At 40.6% G+C, this 25,019-nt stretch overlaps 1 protein-coding gene across 2 annotated transcripts in view; it reads left to right on the top strand.

Annotated features, from left to right (window-relative positions):
• mbtd1 (mbt domain containing 1) overlaps window positions 1–25,019 on the top strand; it is a 95,086-nt gene that overhangs the window by 26,685 nt on the left and 43,382 nt on the right. For both annotated transcript variants that reach the window (XM_057825449.1, XM_057825451.1), the window contains exons 5-9: window positions 5,209–5,291; window positions 5,359–5,476; window positions 15,729–15,863; window positions 15,958–16,046; window positions 23,702–23,936. In XM_057825449.1, the coding sequence (XP_057681432.1) occupies window positions 5,209–5,291; window positions 5,359–5,476; window positions 15,729–15,863; window positions 15,958–16,046; window positions 23,702–23,936 (660 nt within the window). The remainder of the gene's footprint in view (window positions 1–5,208; window positions 5,292–5,358; window positions 5,477–15,728; window positions 15,864–15,957; window positions 16,047–23,701; window positions 23,937–25,019) is intronic.

Raw genomic sequence — 25,019 nt, 5'->3', positions numbered from 1 at the left:
ACAGATTTTTGAGCATGACCTGTTGCTGTCATTGTCACCACAGACTTCGGTGCTGCTTGTTGTGACCTCGGATGATTCTGTAGCAGGTGGCTCCCCGCCATGCTCTGTTGGGGGGTGTGGCTCCACGATCTGCGTTGCTGGTCCGGGGTGAAGAGCAGAGTTCCGTTTCTCACTCCCACATTCGATGCATATGGCTGTATATTTGCAGTCCTTTGCCATGTGTTTGTTCGACACACAACATTTATAGCAGATGTGGTGCTCTTTAAGGAATGCTTTCCTCTCCTCGATGGATTTCTCTCGGAAGGCACGACATTTCTGTAATGAGTGGGGCCTTTTGTGAATGGGGCAGTGACGTTCCAAGTCCTCAATTCCAGTGTTGTGTTCCCTCTGTCTGAAAGGTTTGGAAGTCACGACTGGTTTAGGAGTCTCTATTTGACAGCTGAAGTTGAAACTAGGATCATTCCTAATTTTAGCTTGGTAGGAAACGAAATCGACCAATGCTTCAAATGGAGGGAATGACACCTGATGGAGCTGTTTGTAGTCAGATCCAAGAAATTAGCCACTTTTCTTGTAGGCTAAATGGTAGTTTCTGTACCAAGGGGCTTAGTCCTCTGGCTGTGTCGAGGTAATGAAGGCCTGGGAGGGTTCCGTCTTCCTTCGCTGCCTGTAGTTCCATCAGAAGGTCGCTGAACTCATGAAGTTTCGTGTAATCTCTGTTGATTACTTTTGGGAATTTGTCGACACGTCGAAAGAGCGCCTCTTCCACTACTTCTGGGACGACGTAACAAGCGTCCAGTCTGTCCCATATCATCTGCAGTCCTCGTCTGGGATGATTAGTGTTGACAGCCCTGATTCGTTTTCTATGCTCTGCTGAATCTTTCCCAAGCCATTTGACCAGTAAGTCCATCTTCTCACTGAAGGTCAGGTCGAGTCCCGCCACTGCATTTTGAAAGGACCGCTGCCAAGCTCTGTAGCTCTCTGGTTGGTCGTTGGATTGAGTCATGCCTGTTGTAAGCAGCTCACGACGGGCGAAAAACTTGACGACGTCGTTCATGCTTGATTGGTCCTGACGGGCTGAATTACTCGGCGTGCAGGGACGTGGAGGACTCTGGTTACCAAGCAGGGGACAGGCATTGTGGGACCTGTGTGCATTTCCACGGTTTAGATACGTGGCAGGGGTAACTTGTGGCTGTTTAGTTGTTAGTCTGTATGATGATGCATGCGTGACGTGAGCGTCGGCGTGATCACTCTCTGTATTAAGCCCTGGAGCTGTGATAGAGTTCCCACCCACTGAAAGACCACCTTGATGCTCACTCTTGTCCTGAGAGTGAAGATTTGGTGTCATAGGTGACTCTGTATATAGCGGACCAGTCTTGTCAAGAGTGACCAGAGAGCTCGGGTGAAGCGGACTTGTTTCATCCTGAACGTGTTCTTGCAGCGCTGTGATTGAGTGTTCTCTTGACTGGGCGGCAACGTACCTTTTTGTCCGTTCGAGAACATTGACGAACGTCTCATCATGTGGAAGCGTCATGCTAGATTGCTCACTGCCTTCAACGGCCGCTTCTAAAGTCTCTGCTTCGGCCACGGCAGCAGCTACTTCTCTTTCTAGCGACAGCTTTGCCATTTTTGCCTCCAGTTGCACCTTTTCCACTTGTCGAGCACTCTGCAGTTGCGCCTTTTCCACTTGTAGAGCCCTCTCCAGTTGAGCCTTTTCCACTTGTAGAGCCATCTCCTGTTCTGCAAAGGCAAGTCGCGCCTTCGCTGCCTCTGCTTTAGCACGTGCACGGGCAGCTGCACTGCCAGTAGATGAGCTGGTGGAAGATGACGTGTAGGATTTGTTTGCTACTGATCCTTCGTTGTGTTCCATTGTCTGTGTCCAACATAGAGCTATGTTATCTCTTGCGATGAAGCTGTCGTTTCACTGTCCTGCCCTCCTATGTGCGTGCTGTACAAGAAGGCAGTAAGCTCAACACCTTCCGCTCATCACGACTCTGAAGACCAGTTTGACCAGTTGACTCCAGGTTTAATGACAATTGGAATGGTGAAACTGACAGAATACAAAAACAATTGCGTAGTCAGTGAAAATGAATTAAATGATCCTATGCACTCCCAAATAATATACAATTGACTAAATAATGAATAGATGTGAATATCTTCCTAAATTACAACTGTCAAGTAGTTGTATCGCTTTAAACAACAAATATATTTTCAATAAAAACGCTACAAATAATATGCATAGAATTGCAGGTTGAAGTGAAATGAAATGACCGCATGATGGCAGCATTTGACAAGAAATGAAGAATGAATCACAAGACTATGAATGACTCGATATGGCCGCAAGGTGGCGCGTATTACACCAAGTGAGCAACAAGTGCTAAGACAATGAAAAGAAAGTACAGTGGTACCTCTACATACGAAGTTAATTCGTTCCAAGACCTTGTTTGTAAGTCGAAATGGTCGTATGTCGAGCAGGATTTTCCCATAGGAATACATTAAAATTCCATTAATTCGTTCCACACCCAAAAACCTACACTAAATCCATAATAAATACTGCTGGTACAATTATTATAAATGGCAATTAAACATAGCAAAATAAATAAGTTATTAATAAAAATCAGAATAATATAATAATGATAATAATAATAATAATTTTTAAAAAATGATTCCGTTAATAATGTAACAGATTGGATTCTAATGTGGCGGACACTTTTTGCTGTACCTGAATGCACCGCGGGGCTGACATCACAGTGAGATAGGTCAGTGCGGTAGAGATAATGCTTTCGTTTTCTTGAGAGCACAGTCAACTGCAGAGGGCAATGGGCGTTTTGTGTTGAATAAGTTCTTAAATAAATTATAAAAACGTGACGAAGCTGGCGATTTCTTTGGCGATGTTACCACAATAATAATTGTCACCTTAACTTATAAAGACTGGCGAACGGTGGTCGGAAGAGGACCGTGGAGCTGTATTGTTGAGCCAGCTCACGGATGCGCACCCCACGCTCATATTTTTCTATAATTTGCATCTTCATTTCAAAGGTAAGCATCACTTTTTTCCTTGTTTCACCAACTGTACCAACTTTTTGGAAACCTGTGTTGATTTCTCACACAAGAAAATCCGCCGTGAGTTCGTTTGCGTTGCTGTCGTGTCGTATTTCGAGCATGTCGTCGGATGTAGAAACAAATGGCGCGTCAAATTTTACGTCTGATGTCGAAAAGATCGTGTGTCGAAGCGATCGTCTGTCGAGGTACCACTGTACTTACTCTTACGTCTCTCAACATACAAATTTCGTGATAATGCTTAGAAATATTGAAACTAATATATTTAACAAAAATAAAAGATACATACCGACGATGCCACGTGTGCATGGGATGTATATAATTGCTACGTGTCCACAGAGCGTGGGAGGACACGGGTGAATGCTATTAACTCTAACCACTTCTGGTGTGAGATCACGTGACCAGTCTCAAGCAAGCAGTCTCTTAAAGGAACAGAATGCTTTAACGTGAGCGTTTTCAATAAAGTTATATTAAATCTCAAACTATATACAGAATGTGCAGTCAAATAAAGTTACTTTGCCAGCGAGGGCAGAACACGGAGCATTAGGGCCAAATAAATCAATTTAGAAAAAAGAACGAGAAGCCATAATATTGTTACGAGGAGAAAAAAAAGTTGCATTATTACGCAGGGGTAATGTAGTTTTGAGCCGCTAGGCACTTTACATACATGTACCTTCGCTGGGAGAAATGACGAAGCATTAGTATAAATTCTTCTATTGATTGTAATTTGATGTACAGTAGATGAAGCAAAATAATAAGGATTTTCTTATTTGTAAAACCGATTCTAAAACACAAGACGCTTTCAGTACTTTTTATTTTAACGTAGGGCGCAATGCACTACATAAAGTATGTAGCTGCTTATTTAGCTACATTAGACCGACATTAGCCCCAAATACGACTCACATTAAGCCAACTTCAATAAAAAATGTTGTTATATGGACTTATGATCCGCCAGCTTGTTGTCTCCTTTCGTCTTCCAAAATTATACCTGGGTGACAGGCCGGCGCTTCAGGTATTCATTCATAGCCGATGTGCTGCCGTTTTATGCAAGCTTGGTGTACAGTGTACCCTCCTTTGTTTCGTTGAAATAAGTCCATGCTTTGGTCACTCGGGTGCTCTGTTTTTGGCTTTGTGCCGCTTTTCCCCGCTTTTTTCAACCCTTTATTAACCGCGGACGGGATGGTGTGCTCGTCGACGCATTACGTCATCGATGACGTCAGCTATTTGGGACAGCTCTAATTAGAAGCAAAGGCCCCATATATCGGGCCGATATAGGGACTTTTTTCAAGGTTGGCCATTGGACTACGTACATATAGCCAATATAATAGGATAACTACTATGTTCACTGTTTTGGTGATGATCTTTCTTATGACGGTCGACCTATATATCAGCTGGCCGATATGTTAGGCCAATATTTGGACTGTTTCAAGATTGGCCGATCCCTAGCCAATATATAGTCAGTATAATTGGGAAATGTAATGCTCATATTGTGATTTTGCACTAACTAGTGGCCAGTGTGACAAAATGAAGTTGCAGAAGAAATATTTCACTTCTATTACACTGGTGTACAGAATTTTGGAAAGAGATAAAAATGCTGATTGATTTGATTACAAAGATAAATTGGTGTAATTATTTAATATCATTTTCTCAAGTTGCTACATTTGACATCAGATGGATTTATCAGTGTGTGCCACTGCTTCCGGAATGTGTCTACATTAATGCATTTTGTCTATTTCTGAAAACGTCAGGAATTATGCAATACATTAGGGTTAGCACTTATTAAAGAACATGAATGAGAAAAGTCGTCATTGGCACTTTGTTTGGATTGCAGTTGATGAGTTATCTCGGCACTGGCAATGAATGAGTTCATTTTTTGAATATAGCCTCATGTCAAATATCGACACCAAGGGAAAAAAAATACTGCGATATCACCATGAACTAAAGCTTATTGGGAAGTACTCAGTCAGCAACAAAAAAGGGATGTTTTACTTCTCCTTTGTGTGCTGTTGCACCCCTCTTCTACAATACCATGAGATCCGTATATGGGGATATTGTACCATGAGATTTAGACAGTCTTCATGACTAAGAAAAAGGGGTAGTATTTTGAATCTCTCTGTTTTCTTTACACATTCATACATGCATTTATTCCAGTGGTCCCAATTGAAAGCTTTGACTGGGGTCAGTATATCTGTATCAACAACACATCTGGAGCTCCAGTCAGCTGTTTCAAGCATGTAAGTCTGAGGTACTCTTAGCGTAGGTTAAATCAGCATGATAAGTTCTCCAACAAGACTGTTTCAGGCCCCAATGGGGACATGCTGGGGAGGAATTGAAGAAGGAGTGAGAATTGAAGTGCTCAACTCTGACACCAACCACTCCTCTAAAGTCTACTGGATAGCAGAAATAATTAAGCTAGCAGGTAAGAAGACGGCAATGCCATGCATTTGTGTGTGTGATGATAAATGTGTTTAAATTCATAGTGTTAATACCTGGCCAAGAATGGTATGGACTTTATTTTTATGAAAAACACAATCATACCAGAAATTCCACACAATATACATGGTACCCGCGGGTTATTAAAAGTATTTTAAAAAGCATTGAATTTAGTTTTCCATTATTAAAGGTATTAAAAGTATTAAATGAGCTGTTTTAAGTCTGCAATATTTTCACCGTGGTCTTAATTTTCAAGAACATCCCAGTGCAACCTAAATTATATCCGTGACGAAGTTTGTTTTTGTTTTTTTTTTAAAAATCCATAATTAAGATGACGCATAGAATTTTTACGATGCACTACAAATCGAAATGCAACTCGTGCGTGCCAAACCACCACAACCGGCAAAACGGAGAATCCATCCACCTCTGCATCAGGAATGCGTCCGTTTGTCAGTGGAACGAAAACCCTGCAGGCAGAAGTATTGTGGATTCTGAACACCAAAACAGACCACCATTCATATACTTCAAATGAGTCCATTGGTGATCTGTTTCGGATATTACGTCATTTTTGGTCGGTGTCGGCTGTCACAATGTTGGTCATATTGCGTTTTGTTCCAGAGGGAGCGTTCCCGATTTCGTAACTGTCTTTTGTAACGAATTTTCAGTTGGCAGAAAAAAAGTGCACATTTTCTTAATGTTTAAATAGTCTACATATTTTTATGATCATTATAAATGCATTTACACAATGAAATAACGCTGGAAACGTTTGTTAAACATAATGTTGGTCAAATCGTGTTTTTTTTCCGGAGGGAGCATTCCCGACTTCGTAACTGCAGCCAATTTAAGCTCATCAAGACTTTAAGATAGAGGTAAAATCGGGCCTAAAAAGTCCAGCCCGACCCGAACTGGTCCACGGGTATTAAAGCCCGACGCGCGTTTTGTGTGATAACATTTGTGACGATGTCTGCATAAAAGCCTGTCTTTTATAATGAATTCTCAGTTGGCAGAAAAAAACGCACATTTTCTTAATGTTTAAATAGACTACATATTTTTATGATCATTATAAATTTATTTACACAATGAAATAACGCAGGAAAAGTTTGTTAAATATACAGTGCCTTGCAAAAGTATTCGGCCCCCTTGAATCTTGCAACCTTTCGCCACATTTCAGGCTTCAAACATAAAGATATGAAATTTATTTTTTTGTCAAGAATCAACAACAAGTGGGACACAATCATGAAGTGGAACAACATTTATTGGATAATTTAAACTTTTTTAACAAATAAAAAACTGAAAAGTGGGGCGTGCAATATTATTCGGCCCCTTTACTTTCAGTGCAGCAAACTCACTCCAGAAGTTCAGTGAGGCTCTCTGAATGATCCAATGTTGTCCTAAATGACCGATGATGATAAATAGAATCCACCTGTGTGTAATCAAGTCTCCTTATAAATGCACCTGCTCTGTGATAGTCTCAGGGTTGTGTTTAAAGTGCAGAGAGCATTATGAAAACCAAGGAACACACCAGGCAGGTCCGAGATACTGTTGTGGAGAAGTTTAAAGCCGGATTTGGATACAAAAAGATTTCCCAAGCTTTAAACATCTCAAGGAGCAGTGTGCAAGCCATCATATTGAAATGGAAGGAGCATCAGACCACTGCAAATCTACCAAGACCCGGCCGTCCTTCCATACTTTCTTCTCAAACAAGGAGAAAACTGATCAGAGATGCAGCCAAGAGGCCCATGATCACTCTGGATGAACTGCAGAGATCTACAGCTGAGGTGGGAGAGTCTGTCCATAGGACAACAATCAGTCGTACACTGCACAAATCTGGCCTTTATGGAAGAGTGGCATGAAGAAAGCCATTTCTCAAAGATATTCATAAAAAGTCTCGTTTAAAGTTTGCCACAAGCCACCTGGGAGACACACCAAACATGTGGAAGAAGGTGCTCTGGTCAGATGAAACCAAAATTGAACTTTTTGGCCACAATGCAAAACGATATGTTTGGCGTAAAAGCAACACAGCTCATCACCCTGAACACACCATCCCCACTGTCAAACATGGTGGTGGCAGCATCATGGTTTGGGCCTGCTTTTCTTCAGCAGGGACAGGGAAGATGGTTAAAATTGACGGGAAGATGGATGCAGCCAATTACAGGAACATTCTGGAAGAAAACCTGTTGGTATCTGCACAAGACCTGAGCCTGGGACGGAGATTTATCTTCCAACAGGACAATGATCCAAAACATAAAGCCAAATCTACAATGGAATGGTTAAAAAATAAACGTATCCAGGTGTTAGAATGGCCAAGTCAAAGTCCAGACCTGAATCCAATCGAGAATCTGTGGAAAGAGCTGAAGACTGCTGTTCACAAACCCTCTCCATCCAACCTCACTGAGCTCGAGCTGTTTTGCAAGGAAGAATGGGCAAGAATGTCAGTCTCTCGATGTGCAAAACGACTTGCAGCTGTAATTGGAGCAAAAGGTGGCGCTACAAAGTATTAACGCAAGGGGGCCGAATAATATTGCACGCCCCACTTTTCAGTTTTTTATTTGTTAAAAAAGTTTAAATTATCCAATATATTTTGTTCCACTTCACGATTGTGTCCCACTTGTTGTTGATTCTTGACAAAAAATTTAAATTTTATATCTTTATGTTTGAAGCCTGAAATGTGGCGAAAGGTTGCAAGGTTCAAGGGGGCCGAATGCTTTTGCAAGGCACTGTAAATAAACAGGTGCGGTTTTGCGGACTCGCAGAGGGGAAGATTAAAAAGGGCGTATAGGCACGCTCTGGCTCTGCAATGACCATACAGCGCCTTCTTTTTTTTACCCAAATTATTTATTTTATAACAAGTCATCTGCTGTGACCCGGGAATTTATCGCCTGCTTTCACGCACACTGCTTCCCATGTCAGTCGACATGGAATTGTTTTCACACACAACTGCTGCACGGTTAAGTCCCGCGATATTCCCGTTGTTTTGGAGTATGTGATAGGGGCTCAAGTTACATCCAGATACTTTAGGTAGCAGTTTATGGGTCATGCGAAGGCAGTGGACCTGCTTAAACATTTCAGTTTGCCTTTCGAATGAATGTGAATTTCGTCGTTTTAACTCAAGAGTTAAGGCCCAAGTACACTGCATGCGTGATCGTTGCGGTTCCGGTCCGGTTCAGTGTTGCCTGCGTGCCACGCAGTCCGTCAAAAACAGGGAAATCATACCGGCTGCTGCACAGCTGCGGTCCGCCAATCACATCCCCCCCCCCCCGTGAGCTCTCGCGTGATCGCGCGCGATAATGTGCCATTTAAAACAACGAAAAACACACGGAGTCTATACTCATCAGAGAAGCAGAGAGAGAGAGCACATATTTTCTTTGCATATTGATATTTTAGTTAATCTGGAATTAAGAGACAGACATGACTGCATCATGATGAGATCAGGACAGAAAAACACACATAATAGGACACCTTTAAATGTGTTTTAATTGTATCTTCAATATATGTGCATTCTTTTGTCAAACACACTTAGTAATTGAGGTTAAATTTGATGTTCAGTGCTTTATTTATTTAATATGATTCAATATGATCTATATAATGGGTGCGAGAAAAGTATTAATTTTCAGTTGAAATGGCATTAAAAAAGGTCTTAAAAGTCTTGAATTCAGATTTATTAATCCTGGGGGGACCCTGATATAGCCGATCTAATTATAAGCTGCGCGCCCAGATTTAATACGGTTTAAGCAGAAAATATTACAGGCCACACCTATCCATGCATGTATGTACAGTGTATCACAAAAAAGAGTACACCCCTCGCATTTCTGCAGATATTTAAGTATCTCTTTTCATGGGACAACACTGACAAAATGATACTTTGACACAATGAAAAGTAGTCTGTGTGCAGCTTATATAATAGTTAATTTATTTTTCCCTCAAAATAACTCAAAATATAGTCATTAATATCCAAACCCCTGGCAACAAAAGCAACAAAAGTGAGTACACCCCTTAGAAACTATGTATATCCCTAAATGTCCAAATTGAGTAGTGTTTAAAGCCCGCCCGTCTCATCAGACCATAGGACGTGGTTCTAGTAATACATGTGCTTTGTTGACATGTCTTCAGCAAACTATTTGCGGCCTTTCTTGTGTACCGTCTTCAGAAAAGGTTTCCTCCTGGGGTGACAGCCATGCACACCAATTTAATGTACAGTGTGGCGTATGGTCTGAGCACTAACAGGCTGACCCCCCCCCCCCACCACCACCACCACACACACACACCCCCACCCCTTCAATCTTAGCAGCAATGCTGACAGCACTCCTGTAATGAGTCACATGACATTTTGGAGGGAAAATGACAAGCAGTACTCAATTTGGACATTTAGGGATGTACATAGTTTCTAAGGACTGTACTCACTTGATTGGACATAGAGTGATTCCACACTTTTTTTTTTTTTTTTTAAGAGCCACATTAAACGAATGTGTAATACAGTGAAATTCAACCTGAACAATTTTAAACAAATACGACCTTCCTTAAAACTTGGTGCCGCTAGAATGTTTCTGCATTCAATGATTCTATTACACATTGAATATTGCATTACATGTTGGCAACTGGCAGGTGTAAATACATGCAATACCATAAAATCACTCTATAAAAAATCGTTAAAGGTCTTTGCCAGAAAACCAATGTCACTCCATGTTGTAACATTTTTTAAAAAGTACAACTTATTAGGCTCGAGCGTATGACGTGGCACTCGCGAGGTTTCCGCCGCTATCGCCATTATGGAAGCGAGAAACATAAACAATGAGGCATTTCAACACAGGTCGCTCTTTAAAAATGGTTGGAAATTATTGTGCGGTAAAGAATTGCAACAACCGATCGAATAGAAAGGAGAATGTACAGCTCGACGGAACACCATTGGGTTTCTACCGGATCCCTACATGGAGAAAAGGCGAGGGAAAGGTCATATCTGAACTTACCAAACGTCGAAGAATGGCATGGGTGGCCTCGATCAGAAGGAAGGGCATAACGTTTGATTCTCCACTTACACACTGAGTTTGCTCTATGCACTTCCACTCCGGTAAGTTAATTTCGTTTGTTTACGCAAATTTCAGTAACTTTATGTCCTAAGTCGGCTTATTGTTAGCTATAGCTAAACAACTAGCATGCATACATTGTCTTCATAAGACATCATTCCTGTCGTTGCTAAATGAAAAAGATGTAATATTTTGACGTGAGAGAGTGGCAAAGAATTTGTACACAGGCTACATTTTCTGCTACAAAAAATTTGTACATACGTGGTCACAGACTAATGTAAACACACAATGCCTACCTTTGCTAGAAAGATGGTGTTGCCGTTTGCTATGGTCAAAATGTGCAGATCCTGCACCTATCCGCAGCAAAACTGTTCGTAGCTTTGTAGCGATTTGTAGTTTCGGAATTGCTGATGAGTGTAGTAACATACACCAAACACTAAATACAGCATGATGTCCATTTCGCGTAGTGGTGGAAGCTTGTCGACATCTTTATTCCATTTGTGTTCGGCTTGCTCGTGAGGGTCAACATTGTTCACATCCTTAAAATTGCTCACATATCTGTCCTTCGCCGTGGTAACAAGTTTGCCTCTGTATTGAACTGGCAAGTTTTCCCTACATTTTTCCGTTTTGGCACTCGTAGTTCAATTGTATTTGCCGTTAAGTTTAAATGTCCCGTGATGCAGACGTGCTTCCGCAATGGCTGCGTTGTCGCAAATCTCGCACGATCCCGTGCTGCTGTGACGTAAACGCTCGAGCCTAATTGGGCCCTAGAATTTTAAAATCGCTTGTCTGATGTATAAGATATTACATGGACTCGCCCCACCTCCCACATTGAACTTTTTTTTAAAAACGGGATCACAGCGGTGTCAGTACCAGGGCTTCCTTTATAGGGGAATGTGAGGAGCCACTCAGAAAAACAGCCTTTGGTCAAAATTCTATTTCTGTAAAGGCCAATAAACTCTGGAACAGTTTGCCACTTGCATGAGGGCGTGTCCTTCATTACAAATCTTCAAAACTTATCTCAAGCAGTGGTTGAAAGTAAACCAGTCCTGTAACCACTAAATTATAACTTTAATTTATTGTACTGTGTTAGGGATGTCCCGATTTAGATTTTTGCACTTCCGATCCGATACCGATACTGGCCGATACCGATACCGACCTATCTGAGCATGTGTTAAAGTTTAAAGATATTTAGCCTCCTTACTTAGTTGTCAGACTCATGTTGAAAAAGGTTTTAGTACTCTTGATAACAACTAGCCAGCTGAATTAGGTGAGTTTGAATAACACACAACGGTTGGTAACAAGAAACTGACCTGTGGCATATGGCAGTCAGTCAGTAAAACGTGCAAATAATATTGTAAACTGTCTTAAAATAGCAAAACACACCAACAACCTCAGTGGAAAATCCCACAAATCCCCCAAGCTTTTAGATGCTTTTAATGTTTCGTGCATTAGTTACCAAAATTGTATAAAAATTTCAGTATCTATTTCAGTATCAAGTTAACATTTTAAAACAGTAAATAAAATACTCAAGTCCCCATTCTGTATCAGCAGCTTTAAACTACATACAATTAATTTAATTTTGCGAATCAACTGTTAAAGTTGTTAAAATTGCTCCCGTTATTCCATAATTTCCCTTCTGTCTACTTTCGACATGTGAAAGTTTTAAAGATAGATTCAGTCAAGATTTTGCCAATTTAGGAGTATTTTAGATAAAAAGTTCATTAGGTTCGCTTGGAAGGTTCACAACAGCCTAATAGGGAAGTCTTCTGCTTTAAGATGGAGGCTGTTTACTAACGCATCTGGTTTTCAATCCTTCAGTGTTGCTAACGCAGTCGAGTCTGTCGTGTAGCATCTGGTTCTATATACATATGATATCTATTATCTCCAGCAAAACGACATTGACGTAGTTTGTCGCGGCTGTCAGCAGCAGTCAGGTATTCTTGTGTTTTTTATCCAGCGGCATGAGTTGAGCTAAAGCCGTGAGTTGAGCATTGGCATTACCCGGGTCTAAGACAAGTTATGTTTGCTTTCGGGACGCAATGCGGTCAGTTTCTCATTGCGTCCCGAAGACCGCGCTGTGTATTAGTTCCGCTTTACTTGACATATATCAATAATCGGAATTTGGATGTTTGTGAATCGTTCTCGAATCTTCCACGGCCGAATCGCTCAGGGATGTAATGACGGCTGGCCATGTCGTACCGTGGTTCTAAGCGTTGGATGGTGCGTCTTTACTCACGTGAGATAATGGCTCGTCATCCGGAATGAATTCTTCGGCAATGACTTGTTATTCCCTGGGCTTTGGGACTGTCGAGTGCCAGTTTGTCACGCATAGCAAAAGTTTCTGCCAGTGTTAGTTGCGTAGGACCTTTCTCTTTGTCTTCGGTTTTCTTAACATACTCCTCATATTGTTTGTGGTGGTATTTCGCTAAATGCTTAATTAGGTTGGTTGTATTAAACTTCTTACAGCTTTACCACTACGCTTGAATTTATTGTGGCATATGTTGCTCTCTGCCTCTTCGTCTTTGTCGTCCTTTAAGGTGAAATGATACCCACACAGCAGACATTTTTACCGATAAAGTCTCTCGGTAAATTGGGAGACGGTAATGTAAATGTAGTGTGTTGAAGGTGTGCCGTAAAATGCGGACCGGATTTTAGGGAAACCGAAGCAAAAACTGGAATGGATTATGTAAATCGGTGCGCTGGAAAACCCGGACCGGACTTCAAAAAAAAAACAAAAAACTGGATTGGATGTCTGGATCGGAATTTTTCCCGTGTTCCGATCTGATACCGATGCGCGCTTTTTTACCCATATAAGCGTCCGATCCGATCCAAATATCGGATCGGGAAATCGCTAGTACTGTGCTGTTTTATTGTAAGCTCTGGTTCTCTCTTATGTCTTCTTGTGTCTTACTGTTCCGTTATTTGCCTAGGACTACGAATGTACAGTGCCTTGCAAAAGTATTCGGCCCCCTTGAACCTAGCAACCTTTCGCCACATTTCAGGCTTCAAACGTAAAGATAAAAAATTTAAATTTTTTGTCAAGAATCAACAACAAGTGGGACACAATCGTGAAGTGGAACAAAATTTATTGGATAATTTAAACTTTTTTAACAAATAAAAAACTGAAAAGTGGGGCGTGCAATATTATTCGGCCCCCTTGCGTTAATGCTTTGTAGCGCCACCTTTTGCTCCAATTACAGCTGCAAGTCGCTTGGGGTATGTTTCTATCAGTTTTGCACATCGAGAGACTGACATTCTTGCCCATTCTTCCTTGCAAAACAGCTCGAGCTCAGTGAGGTTGGATGGAGAGTGTTTGTGAACAGCAGTCTTCAGCTCTTTCCACAGATTCTCGATTGGATTCAGGTCTGGACTTTGACTTGGCCATTCTAACACCTGGATACGTTTATTTTTGAACCATTCCATTGTAGATTTGGCTTTATGTTTTGGATCATTGTCCTGTTGGAAGATAAATCTCCGTCCCAGGCTCAGGTCTTGTGCAAATACCAACAGGTTTTCTTCCAGAATGTTCCTGTATTTGGCTGCATCCATCTTCCCGTCAATTTTAACCATCTTCCCTGTCCCTGCTGAAGAAAAGCAGGCCCAAACTATGATGCTGCCACCACCATGTTTGACAGTGGGGATGGTGTGTTCAGGGTGATGAGCTGTGTTGCTTTTACGCCAAACATATCGTTTTGCATTGTGGCCAAAAAGTTCAATTTTGGTTTCATCTGACCAGAGCACCTTCTTCCACATGTTTGGTGTGTCTCCCAGGTGGCTTGTGGCAAACTTTAAACGAGACTTTTTATGGATATCTTTGAGAAATGGCTTTCTTGCCACTCTTCCATAAAGGCCAGATTTGTGCAGTGTACGACTGATTGTTGTCCTATGGACAGACTCTCCCACCTCAGCTGTAGATCTCTGCAGTTCATCCAGAGTGATCATGGGCCTCTTGGCTGCATCTCTGATCAGTTTTCTCCTGGTTTGAGAAGAAAGTTTGGAAGGACGGCCGGGTCTTGGTAGATTTGCAGTGGTCTGATGCTCCTTCCATTTCAATATGATGGCTTGCACAGTGCTCCTTGAGATGTTTAAAGCTTGGGAAATCTTTTTGTATCCAAATCCGGCTTTAAACTTCTCCACAACAGTATCTCGGACCTGCCTGGTGTGTTCCTTGGTTTTCATAATGCTCTCTGCACTTTAAACAGAACCCTGAGACTATCACAGAGCAGGTGCATTTGTACGGAGACAGGTGGATTCTATTTATCATCATCGGTCATATAGGACAACATTGGATCATTCAGAGATCCTCACTGAACTTCTGGAGTGAGTTTGCTGCACTGAAAGTAAAGGGGCCGAATAATATTGCACGCCCCACTTTTCAGTTTTTTATTTGTTAAAAAAGTTTAAATTATCCAATAAATGTTGTTCCACTTCACTATTGTGTCCCACTTGTTGTTGATTCTTGACAAAAAAATTAAATTTCATATCTTTATGTTTGAAGCCTGAAATGTGGCGAAAGGTTGCAAGATTCAAGGGGGCCGAATACTTTTGCAAGGCACTGTAAATTAGCATTTTTGCTATAATCCGGCATATTTAAATCTTTGAGATGTCTCTAAATAGATATTCATTAATATGCATTGTCCCTTTCAAATAAATAAATTCCATACCACTTTCACTGTACTGAAGCTGTGTGCCTTTGTTGTTCTATTTAGCCAGAATCACTGTGTCAGCCATATGGCAGTCCCTTATTGGCACACTTGATCCAAAAAACTGATGTCTGCATTATTCTGATTTCAACAAATCTAGTGGCACTTTTCCCATAACTTCAGTTGATGCTGTTCTTCACAGAATGTTTATCAGAACACCTTGAAGTTTTTACATTTATCATTGTTAAAGTATCCAGTGGTATATCACAATACATTTAGCCATTGTATGTTGAGTCCACGACCGTATATACCGGTATCTGTTTGATATCGGTATCAGATTTTTGGAGTTTCACAAGATTGGAATATTGGTTAAAAAGGTCATTATTGGACAACTCTACTTACAATTTGTGTGTGTGAAACTATCTGCAGACGGGCGTGGGCATTAATTTAAAGTGGCATTAAAAGTGACATTAAATGAATTTGATGATACCTGTAGAAACCCTGTAATATGGGTTATATGCCTATCAGCTACATTATTGATCGATTATGCTATCTACATTTCTTTCTGCAGGGTTCAAAGCTCTCCTGCGTTATGAAGGTTTTGACATTGACAGCAGTAAGGACTTCTGGTGTAATCTTTGTATCCCCGAGGTCCACCCTGTGGGCTGGTGTGCTTCTAGTGGAAAACCCCTTGTACCCCCCAAAAGTGAGCGGGAGCCCATCAATCTTTTCTGCTTTTTGTGAGACGTCTTTTTGTCTGGTTTATAGTTGTATGAGTGTTTCTGCTATATCTTTTGCAGGCATACAGCATAAGCATTCAAACTGGAAAGCATTTCTTGTGAAGCGTCTCACTGGAGCTAAAACATTACCGCCCGACTTTAATGCCAAGGTGAGATTGAAAAACATAATCGGCAAGTATTGTATATACTTTCCTCGTGTTTTGAGTTGCGTCATTGCGGTTGTGCTCCAATGAGCACCCAATATTTAATCTGGGGAGCACCTTCACAGAGCTCCAAACTTTTATTTTACGTTAAGATTTCGGGTCCACTGTCGGAATTATTATTTATTTTGGAATTCGTTCATGTACGTGACCCACCTGAAATGGCGGATAACGGACCAGAATTTCTCTAGATATATCTGAATATTTATTTACAGTAGTACGCATGTTGTAATTCATCACATATTTGCTAGACTATGAAAAAGAATAACGTAAAGAGTCTGTAACTGGCCTGTTTTGTGTTTGTTTTATATTAACTCATTGGCGGCCATTGATGCCACTAGATGTCAAATTCATTAAAGGTGGGAAGGCTGGCAAAGAATGTTAACATTCGCTACCAACCTACAAACTGTCTACAAACTGACAACTTCACAGCAGAAGGATGAAAACAGTCAAACGATTGGACGTCGATTACAGTCAATGGCACTGAACGAGTTAACTATCAGTCAAGAAAAAAATTAACTTGGGCTCCGTTACAGAATGTTATAATAATCCCATGTAGCACACAGCAACGTGCTTAATATACAGAGAGACGTTCAAAACCTTGTATAGGCCAATTAAAATTTGCTGTCATTTTAAACCTACGGGCAACAGCAACACGTCTTCACACTATGTTTTAGACAGTCCAAAAATACAGGTTAAAGCGCGTGCCGCGTGATCAAATACTTTATGGCCAAATGTTCTCCCCATAACATGATGTTAGCAGGCTGCACATTGTTTGCTTTCAAAGGCTTATTAATAGTAGCAGCGCAAATAAACTGAAATATTAGCCTAAACTCAGCGCTCTATTTACACCAAAAATGTGGAAAATACATATTAATATGGTAACGGACCATTTGTTAAATAAAAGTATAGGTCTATGATATCTTAAAATGACTTGTAACAACTTACCTTCACGTAAATATCAGCATGTTGAACTTTGAGGTGCCGCTTCAGATTTGTATATTTCAACCACGAATGTGGCCATCCTCTTACCTTGGTCTCCCACGGAGACAGTGCATTGCGGTTTTTTTTGGTCGGATTCTAGTTAAAATGCGACCATGAATCGTCGCGCCGTTTCAACTGCCATTGTTACGTTAGCTCACCGCTCATGTGCACTGCCTCGGGGGAGGGTGGGGGCGTGCGCAAGTTACGGGAATGACACAAAAGGCTCATACTCAGGCTGACATACTACGAGCACAAAAAAAACTATGCGCACATTGTGAATGTGAACATATGACAGGCACGATGGCGCATTTTCATCTGGTTCTCGTCTCATCAGATGTAAATTGGCAATCTTTTCGTCATGTTACAGTCATCTAAGACGAGTTTTCAGCTCGTCATCGTTGTGTCATCGTCATGAAAAAAATGGCCGTTAACGAAATGTTTTCTTTGTCGTCGTCGAAAACAACACTGCTGGTCACCAATTCAAGGTGTACCCCACCTGCTTCCCATAGTTAGCTGGGATTGGCTCCAGCACCCATGCTGCCCTAGTGAGGGAAAGCAGCTTAGAAAATGAATGAATGTATAATGCTCAAATATCCATCCATCCATATGTATGTATGTATGTATGTATGTATGTATGTGTGTGTATATATATATAGTGGGGAGAACAAGTATTTGATACACTGCCAATGGGTTTTCCCATTGGCAGTGTATCAAATAATACTTGTATCAAATACTTCTCCCCACTGTACATATATCTATCTATCTATCTATCTATCTATCTATCTATCTATATATATATATATATATATATATATAATCAGGGGTGTAACGGTACACAAAAATCTCGGTTCGGTACGTACCTTGGTTTTGAGGTCACGGCTCGGTTCATTTTCGGTACAGTAAGAAAACAAAATGCAAACTATAAATGTGCTAGTTGTTTATTACACACTTTTGTGCTTTCAACAATAGGAACATTAGCCTATGCAAAGCTAGAATTCTGCTCAAAAATAAAAAATACAATATTCTGAAATGTAGATATTTTGAAAAATAAAATTAACTTTGGCTAAGACTTTTAAAAAAAATAAATATCTGATGTGCAAAATTGACAGTTGCAACACTGAAGTGAAGAGTTGTTCCATCTATATTCTTTTTTATTTTGAATTCCCCACCCAGAGGGCCAACCATCTTCCATGTTGACAAAAAACCGTTACCCACGCTGCTCACTGCACTTCTGAGTGGTGCGACGGCCCTGGCCGTTTAATTTTTATCTTTTTTGAGACTGTCAGTCATCTGATCGCCGCGTCCGCCAGCTGGCTGCCTCCCCTCCCAACGTGGCGTACTCTGATTGACGCCGGACGAGCTGACGACGTCACCGCCGCTGACGGGCCACCCAAACTAGCCGCTGTCTGACATGTATCCATTATGCAGCGCTTTGTTTACATTTGCGGCAATAACGACACTTGCTTTACGGTAGCTAATCCGATACACAGTAATACGGCTCTGTGGAATACTAATAGGCCGTTGTTTGAGCTTGCATACCCGCCTGTGTGTTGTATTGTGCCTGAGTCTTGTTAACCAAGTAAAGGCAGCGTTAACAAAAGTCATCTGACCGCTCGTCATTTTACAGTCAACACTCAGAGTTTGCAACTTCGCATTTGACAACATACGTGCCGCGTACCTCCTCGCCAGCTGTTTGCTTGCAATTCATTAACCTGTGCATTTGATCGCTATTTTGTTACACTCCCGCTTTTTCGGTGAGGTATTTTGTGTTCATTCGTTATTGGATCGTTTTTGTTAACCACTGTAAATAAGATCACCGGAGCAGTAGAGGTAAACTGCTGTTTTTGTCCAACCCGTTTTGTTTAGTGTAGAAGCCAGGTTAGTGGCTGTATTGTTTTTTCTTTTTTACGATCAGGGTTTACTTAGCGGGTGGGGTTCAAGTGTAGTTTCATTTTGTTTGTTGTTTTGGCCTGGGCTTACGCTGAAGTCAGCTTCTTCCGCATTTTGTATATTTTGTTCATTGCGAGTTCGACTTGTGTGAATACATTTGTGTCCACTTTTGTTTGCGTGTCTCGTTTTATGTTACGTCCTAAGCAGCCGTCCATGGGACGTAACAGTGGGATTATCGGAAGCATGAGCAGGCATTCCGCGATTGCGTTAAATGCGTCAAATATTTTAACGTGATTAATTCAAAAAAATTAATTGCCGCCTGTTAGCGCGCTAAATTTGACAGCACTTTACATTTTGTCAGAAACTCGTTCAGTACGCCCCCGTACCGAACCGAGGACCCCGAAACGGTTCAATACAAATACATGTACCGTAACACCCTTTATATTAGGGTTGGGAATCTCTGGCATGAAGCCGATTCGATATGTATCTAGATACACAGGTTACGATTCAATTCAAACACGATACATTTTTAAGGCCGCCCGATTCGATACAGTTTAAGAACGATACGGTTCGATAGAGTGAAAACAATACGATAGTAAACATTTGTTGTTTGTGTTGTACAGTATTTTAAACATATAAAAAAGACCAAATTTCTAATAGCAAAATTAAACAAAAAAATTTCATACCAATATTATGTTTTATTTTTTTATGAAAAAAAAAAAATAAGGCTTACTAGATGACCGTCATTTTGTTGGATGGGATTGATAATAAAATAAAACTGCAGTGACAGACAACAATAAGGTGCAGTAATTCAATTACTGTATTTCCTGGTGTTTGAAACACAAGAGGTAAGTAATTTAAGTGCAAACTTTCAACGTAAACATCTTACAAACAAAAAATATTAATTATATGCAGCAGCTCTAGAAAAAAAGAATTAAGCCTGCAATGTTATCATAAATAAATCATAAATTGCTTTACCACTGGTATAATTGGGGGAATAAAACATGGCATTTTAGACAGACAGGTCAATAATCATTACTTTAACCTTATACACAGCAGTCTTTCACTTATGCCTGTGGTTCCACATTTTTTTATTCCTCATCACTGTCCATATCTTTTTTTGAAGGGCAGATTTTTCTTGAGGGTGATCAACTAATCCACTTGTTACTGTTTAAGTAGACTGCGTTTTGTGGGAAAAAAAAATCTCCAGAGGGTCGTGCTGCCCTTTCTACCATTGTAGTAGGTTATTTTTCAGAGTTAGAAACTCACGATCTCTGTACCGCTTGACACTTCACACTAGCTCTGTCCCATGCGAACAGATCTGGCTGCCTTCCTCACTTCAAAGTCCGACTTTTGTTTTTCCTGGGTGCGTTGAAAATCAATCGTTGCACGTCGCTGGCGTTGGTGCTCAAACTGTCCCATTGTTTTAGCATGTTGCTTCGTTGCCACTACTAGTTTCGTTTTCGTTTTGGGCTGTGAAGAAAACGCGACGCAGCGTGCGTTACAGTGGTTTTGTTAGCTCTCGCGTTGTTATGACGGCGACTAGTAGCGGTTCTGCCAAAATGCATGGGAAGTTGTGCGTGCGGTCTCAATCTAAGTGCGCTGTGTGGTGAATGACACAAGCGCAGCATGTGAAGTAAAAGCTAAATTATCATCCTATTAAGCAATGCATTGAACTAGGCATTAGAAGCCGATTCTTGTGCTCGCGATAGCTGAATTCTATCTCTACTATCGGTTCATTGAATATTTAATGGATAATTACTGTCAAATGGTAAATTTACTATCCATACAGCTGTATCTCTGACCTGTAAAACCGGATATCCGGTCTATCGGTTTATCGTTCTCAAGCTTACTTATATATATATATATATATAAGGGGTGTCAAATGATTAAAATTTTTAATCGAGTTAATCACAGCTTAAAAATTAATCGTAATTAATCGCAATTAATCGCAATTCAAACCATCTATAAAATATGCCATATTTTTCTGTAAACTATACAGTGCCTTGCAAAAGTATTCGGCCCCCTTGAACCTTGCAACCTTTCGCCACATTTCAGGCTTCAAATATAAAGATATAAAATTTTAATTTTTTGTCAAGAATCAACTACAAGTGGGACACAATCATGAAGTGGAACAAAATTTATTGGATAATTTAAACTTTTTTAACAAATAAAAAACTGAAAAGTGGGGCGTGCAATATTATTCGGCCCCCTTACGTTAATACTTTGTAGCGCCACCTTTTGCTCCAATTACAACTGCAAGTCGTTTGGGGTATGTTTCTATCAGTTTTGCACATTGAGAGACTGACATTCTTGCCCATTCTTCCTTGCAAAACAGCTCGAGCTCAGTGAGGTTGGATGGAGAGTGTTTGTGAACAGCAGTCTTCAGCTCTTTCCACAGATTCTCGATTGGATTCAGGTCTGGACTTTGACTTGGCCATTCTAACACCTGGATACGTTTATTTTTGAACCATTCCATTGTAGATTTGGCTTTATGTTTTGGATCATTGTCCTGTTGGAAGATAAATCTCCGTCCCAGGCTCAGGTCTTGTGCAGATACCAACAGGTTTTCTTCCAGAATGTTCCTGTATTTGGCTGCATCCATCTTCCCGTCAATTTTAACCATCTTCCCTGTCCCTGCTGAAGAAAAGCAGGCCCAAACCATGATGCTGTCACCACCATGTTTGACAGTGGGGATGGTGGTTCAGGGTGATGAGCTGTGTTGCTTTTACGCCAAACATATTGTTTTGCATTGTGGCCAAAAAGTTCAATTTTGGTTTCATCTGACCAGAGCACCTTCTTCCACATGTTTGGTGTGTCTCCCAGGTGGCTTGTGGCAAACTTTAAACGAGACTTTTTATGGATATCTTTGAGAAATGGCTTTCTTCTTGCCACTCTTCCATAAAGGCAGGATTTGTGCAGTGTACGACTGATTGTTGTTCTATGGCCAGACTCTCCCACCTCAGCTGTAGATCTCTGCAGTTCATCCAGAGTGATCATGGGCCTCTTGGCTGCATCTCTGATCAGTTTTCTCCTTGTTTGAGAAGAAAGTTTGGAAGGACGGCCGGGTCTTGGTAGATTTGCAGTGGTCTGATGCTCCTTCCATTTCAATATGATGGCTTGCACAGTGCTCCTTGAAATGTTTAAAGCTTGGGAAATCTTTTTGTATCCAAATCCGGCTTTAAACTTCTCCACAACAGTATCTCGGACCTGCCTGGTGTGTTCCTTGGTTTTCATAATGCTCTCTGCACTTTAAACAGAACCCTGAGACTATCACAGAGCAGGTGCATTTATACGGAGACTTGATTACACACAGGTGGATTCTATTTATCATCATCGGTCATTTAGGACAACATTGGATCATTCAGAGATCCTCACTGAACTTCTGGAGTGAGTTTGCTGCACTGAAAGTAAAGGGGCCGAATAATATTGCACGCCCCACTTTTCAGTTTTTTATTTGTTAAAAAAGTTTAAATTATCCAATAAATGTTGTTCCACTTCATGATTGTGTCCCACTTGCTGTTGATTCTTGACAAAAAAATTAAATTTCATATCTTTGTTTGAAGCCTGAAATGTGGCGAAAGGTTGCAAGATTCAAGGGGGCCGAATACTTTTGCAAGGCACTGTATAGATATTCTGTAAAATAAATGGAATGGAAAGATAAGACACAAGATGGATATATACATTCAACATACGGTACATAAAGACTGTAGTGGGCATTTCACTCTACTGTATTTTAAATCTGTCTATGCTGTCCTCACTCCGAAGCGTCTACTTTTTCCAAAGCTAGACAGCTAGTGAACGACGCCTTAATAATCAGACTTCTTCCTTTTTCATCTGATTTATTAATAAAATGGCCTCAAACCATTGTCCTCTTTAGACCGTCGTAAAACAACAAACAAAAAAAAAGTACACAAGCATTGCATTAGCAACAACGTTAGCTTAGCACGCTATACAGGTTCACTAAAAATAAACAAAAAGCGTCTCATACAAAAATTTAACATTTCGCTTACTGACATAATATGTACATTCTGTACAACAACCATACTTACGGACAAATCTTGCCCAAGGATCATTTCAGCACAACATTACAACGTAGGCGTCAGCCCGAGACGTCGTGCAGCCATATTGAACTGGCAAGAAAACAATCAACCATGTCGCAAAGCGACCACAAGAGTTCGCTGTTGGACAGCATAAAACGCCTTGCTGTAAAACTTAACAAAAGGCAGAATACTGTCTGAGCGGGACATATGCGTTAATTGCGTCAAATATTTTAGCGTGATTAATTTAAAAAAATTAATGACCGCGCGTTAACACGATAATTTTGACAGCCCTAATATATATGTGTGTATACATAATCAGGCTATGTATATAATAATATCAGGCTCTAATACAGTGGTCCCCAAACTGGTCCTGGTTTTTGTTCCTATTGATCGAGCACAGACTGTTTAACCAATGAGATTGCTGGTAAAACAAGCAGCACCTGACTACAATCAACTGATTACACTTGTAAAACACCAGATTGGTACACATGCGTGGTCCTGTTTTGTTGGAAAGAAATTCAGCACCCACAGCGGCCCGATGTGGAATAGTTTGGGAACCCCTGCTTCAATAGGTCAAAAAGGATTAGAGATACTGGTATAATGAAAATTTAAACTGTTCTGGACCAGTATATTTGTAAGCTATTTCACATGTGCGTACATTTTTATATTTTATCATTTTTATCTTAGGTTCATGAAAACACACAGTTCCCCTTTAAGAAGCTGATGCGGGTCGAAGTGGTGGATAAAAATTATCTGTGCCGGACACGAGTGGCCTTGGTGGAGCAAGTGATTGGAGGTCGCCTCAGGCTGGTCTATGAAGAAAGTCAGGATGGGTCTGATGACTTCTGGTGTCACATGTACAGCCCTCTTATTCACAATATTGGATGGTCACGCAGCATTGGACACCGCTTTAAAAGATCTGGTGAGTTTATAAAAGGCTTAGAATCGGGGTTGAATATGAGCGGGATATAATCTATACCATATGTCTATACCTATATAAATGGAACTTTGTGTGTGTGTCTTTGTATTCGTTCCCTATGAACGCCGAAAGGCTGGGCGGATTTTGATGAAATTTTACACAGTTCTGCTCTATGTGTGTGGAAGTGTTCTATGGGTTTGATCTCTGTAGCCCTGCATTTTGTGCGGAAAATTAATTCGAAACCCTCAAAATTAGCATAGAAAATGCAACCTGATTGTGGAAGCGACAGCGCCAACTTTTGGGCAAAAGACTCTTGCGATTGAATTGTCGCAGTTGGTTTTCAAACTTCGCGGTTTCATGTACATATTTAAAGGTGCTGAGATGATCCGTTGTAGTTTCGAGTGCGCCACAACAAGACACAAAAATATTTACGAATTTTGAGTTTGAGTTGATTTATAAACGAGTGTTCATAAATGAGTTTTATCTCTTTAGGCCTCCATTTAGTGCGGAGAATTCGAAAATCCAAACGTTAGCACAGAAAATGCCAATTTTCACTTTTTCACCTGAGCAACGCCAGGCTGTACTGCTTGGTAAATCCATCCAACATACATTGAAAAAAAAAATGGGGAAGCCCACATTTCGAGGTTTCTTATGTGTCGATTTAACAAACCTTGGCCCCAACAACCCAGCACAAGCCGTATAGCTTGTATTAAGTAAAGCTGCAACGAGTCAGTCCCTGGAACTTGACATTTGTGACTATATTCTTAATGGTTAAACTGAGATTATACCATTTTAAAAGTGGATTGTAAAAGATGTTATTGTGATCAGAAATGATAAAACAGGAAGACAATATTCAAGGAGTGGCAATTGGAAAGGAAGAACACAAAAAGGGATTGTTTGCAGATGACATATGGGTTTGTTTGCAACAACCAAATGAGAATTTCCCGAGGTTGATATGGCAATGGGAAGATTATGGGAAATGCTCAATTTTTGACAATGAACAGGAGATTAAGGATATGAAGAAAATAAATTGGACAGCTGAATCAATAACATATTTGTGAGTTAATATAGTCAAGGGAATAGACA

The sequence above is a fragment of the Corythoichthys intestinalis genome, chromosome 21 (assembly GCF_030265065.1).
Source record: "Corythoichthys intestinalis isolate RoL2023-P3 chromosome 21, ASM3026506v1, whole genome shotgun sequence".
Classification (NCBI taxonomy): domain Eukaryota; kingdom Metazoa; phylum Chordata; class Actinopteri; order Syngnathiformes; family Syngnathidae; genus Corythoichthys; species Corythoichthys intestinalis.
This window is presented reverse-complemented; position numbering and strand designations above follow the sequence as displayed.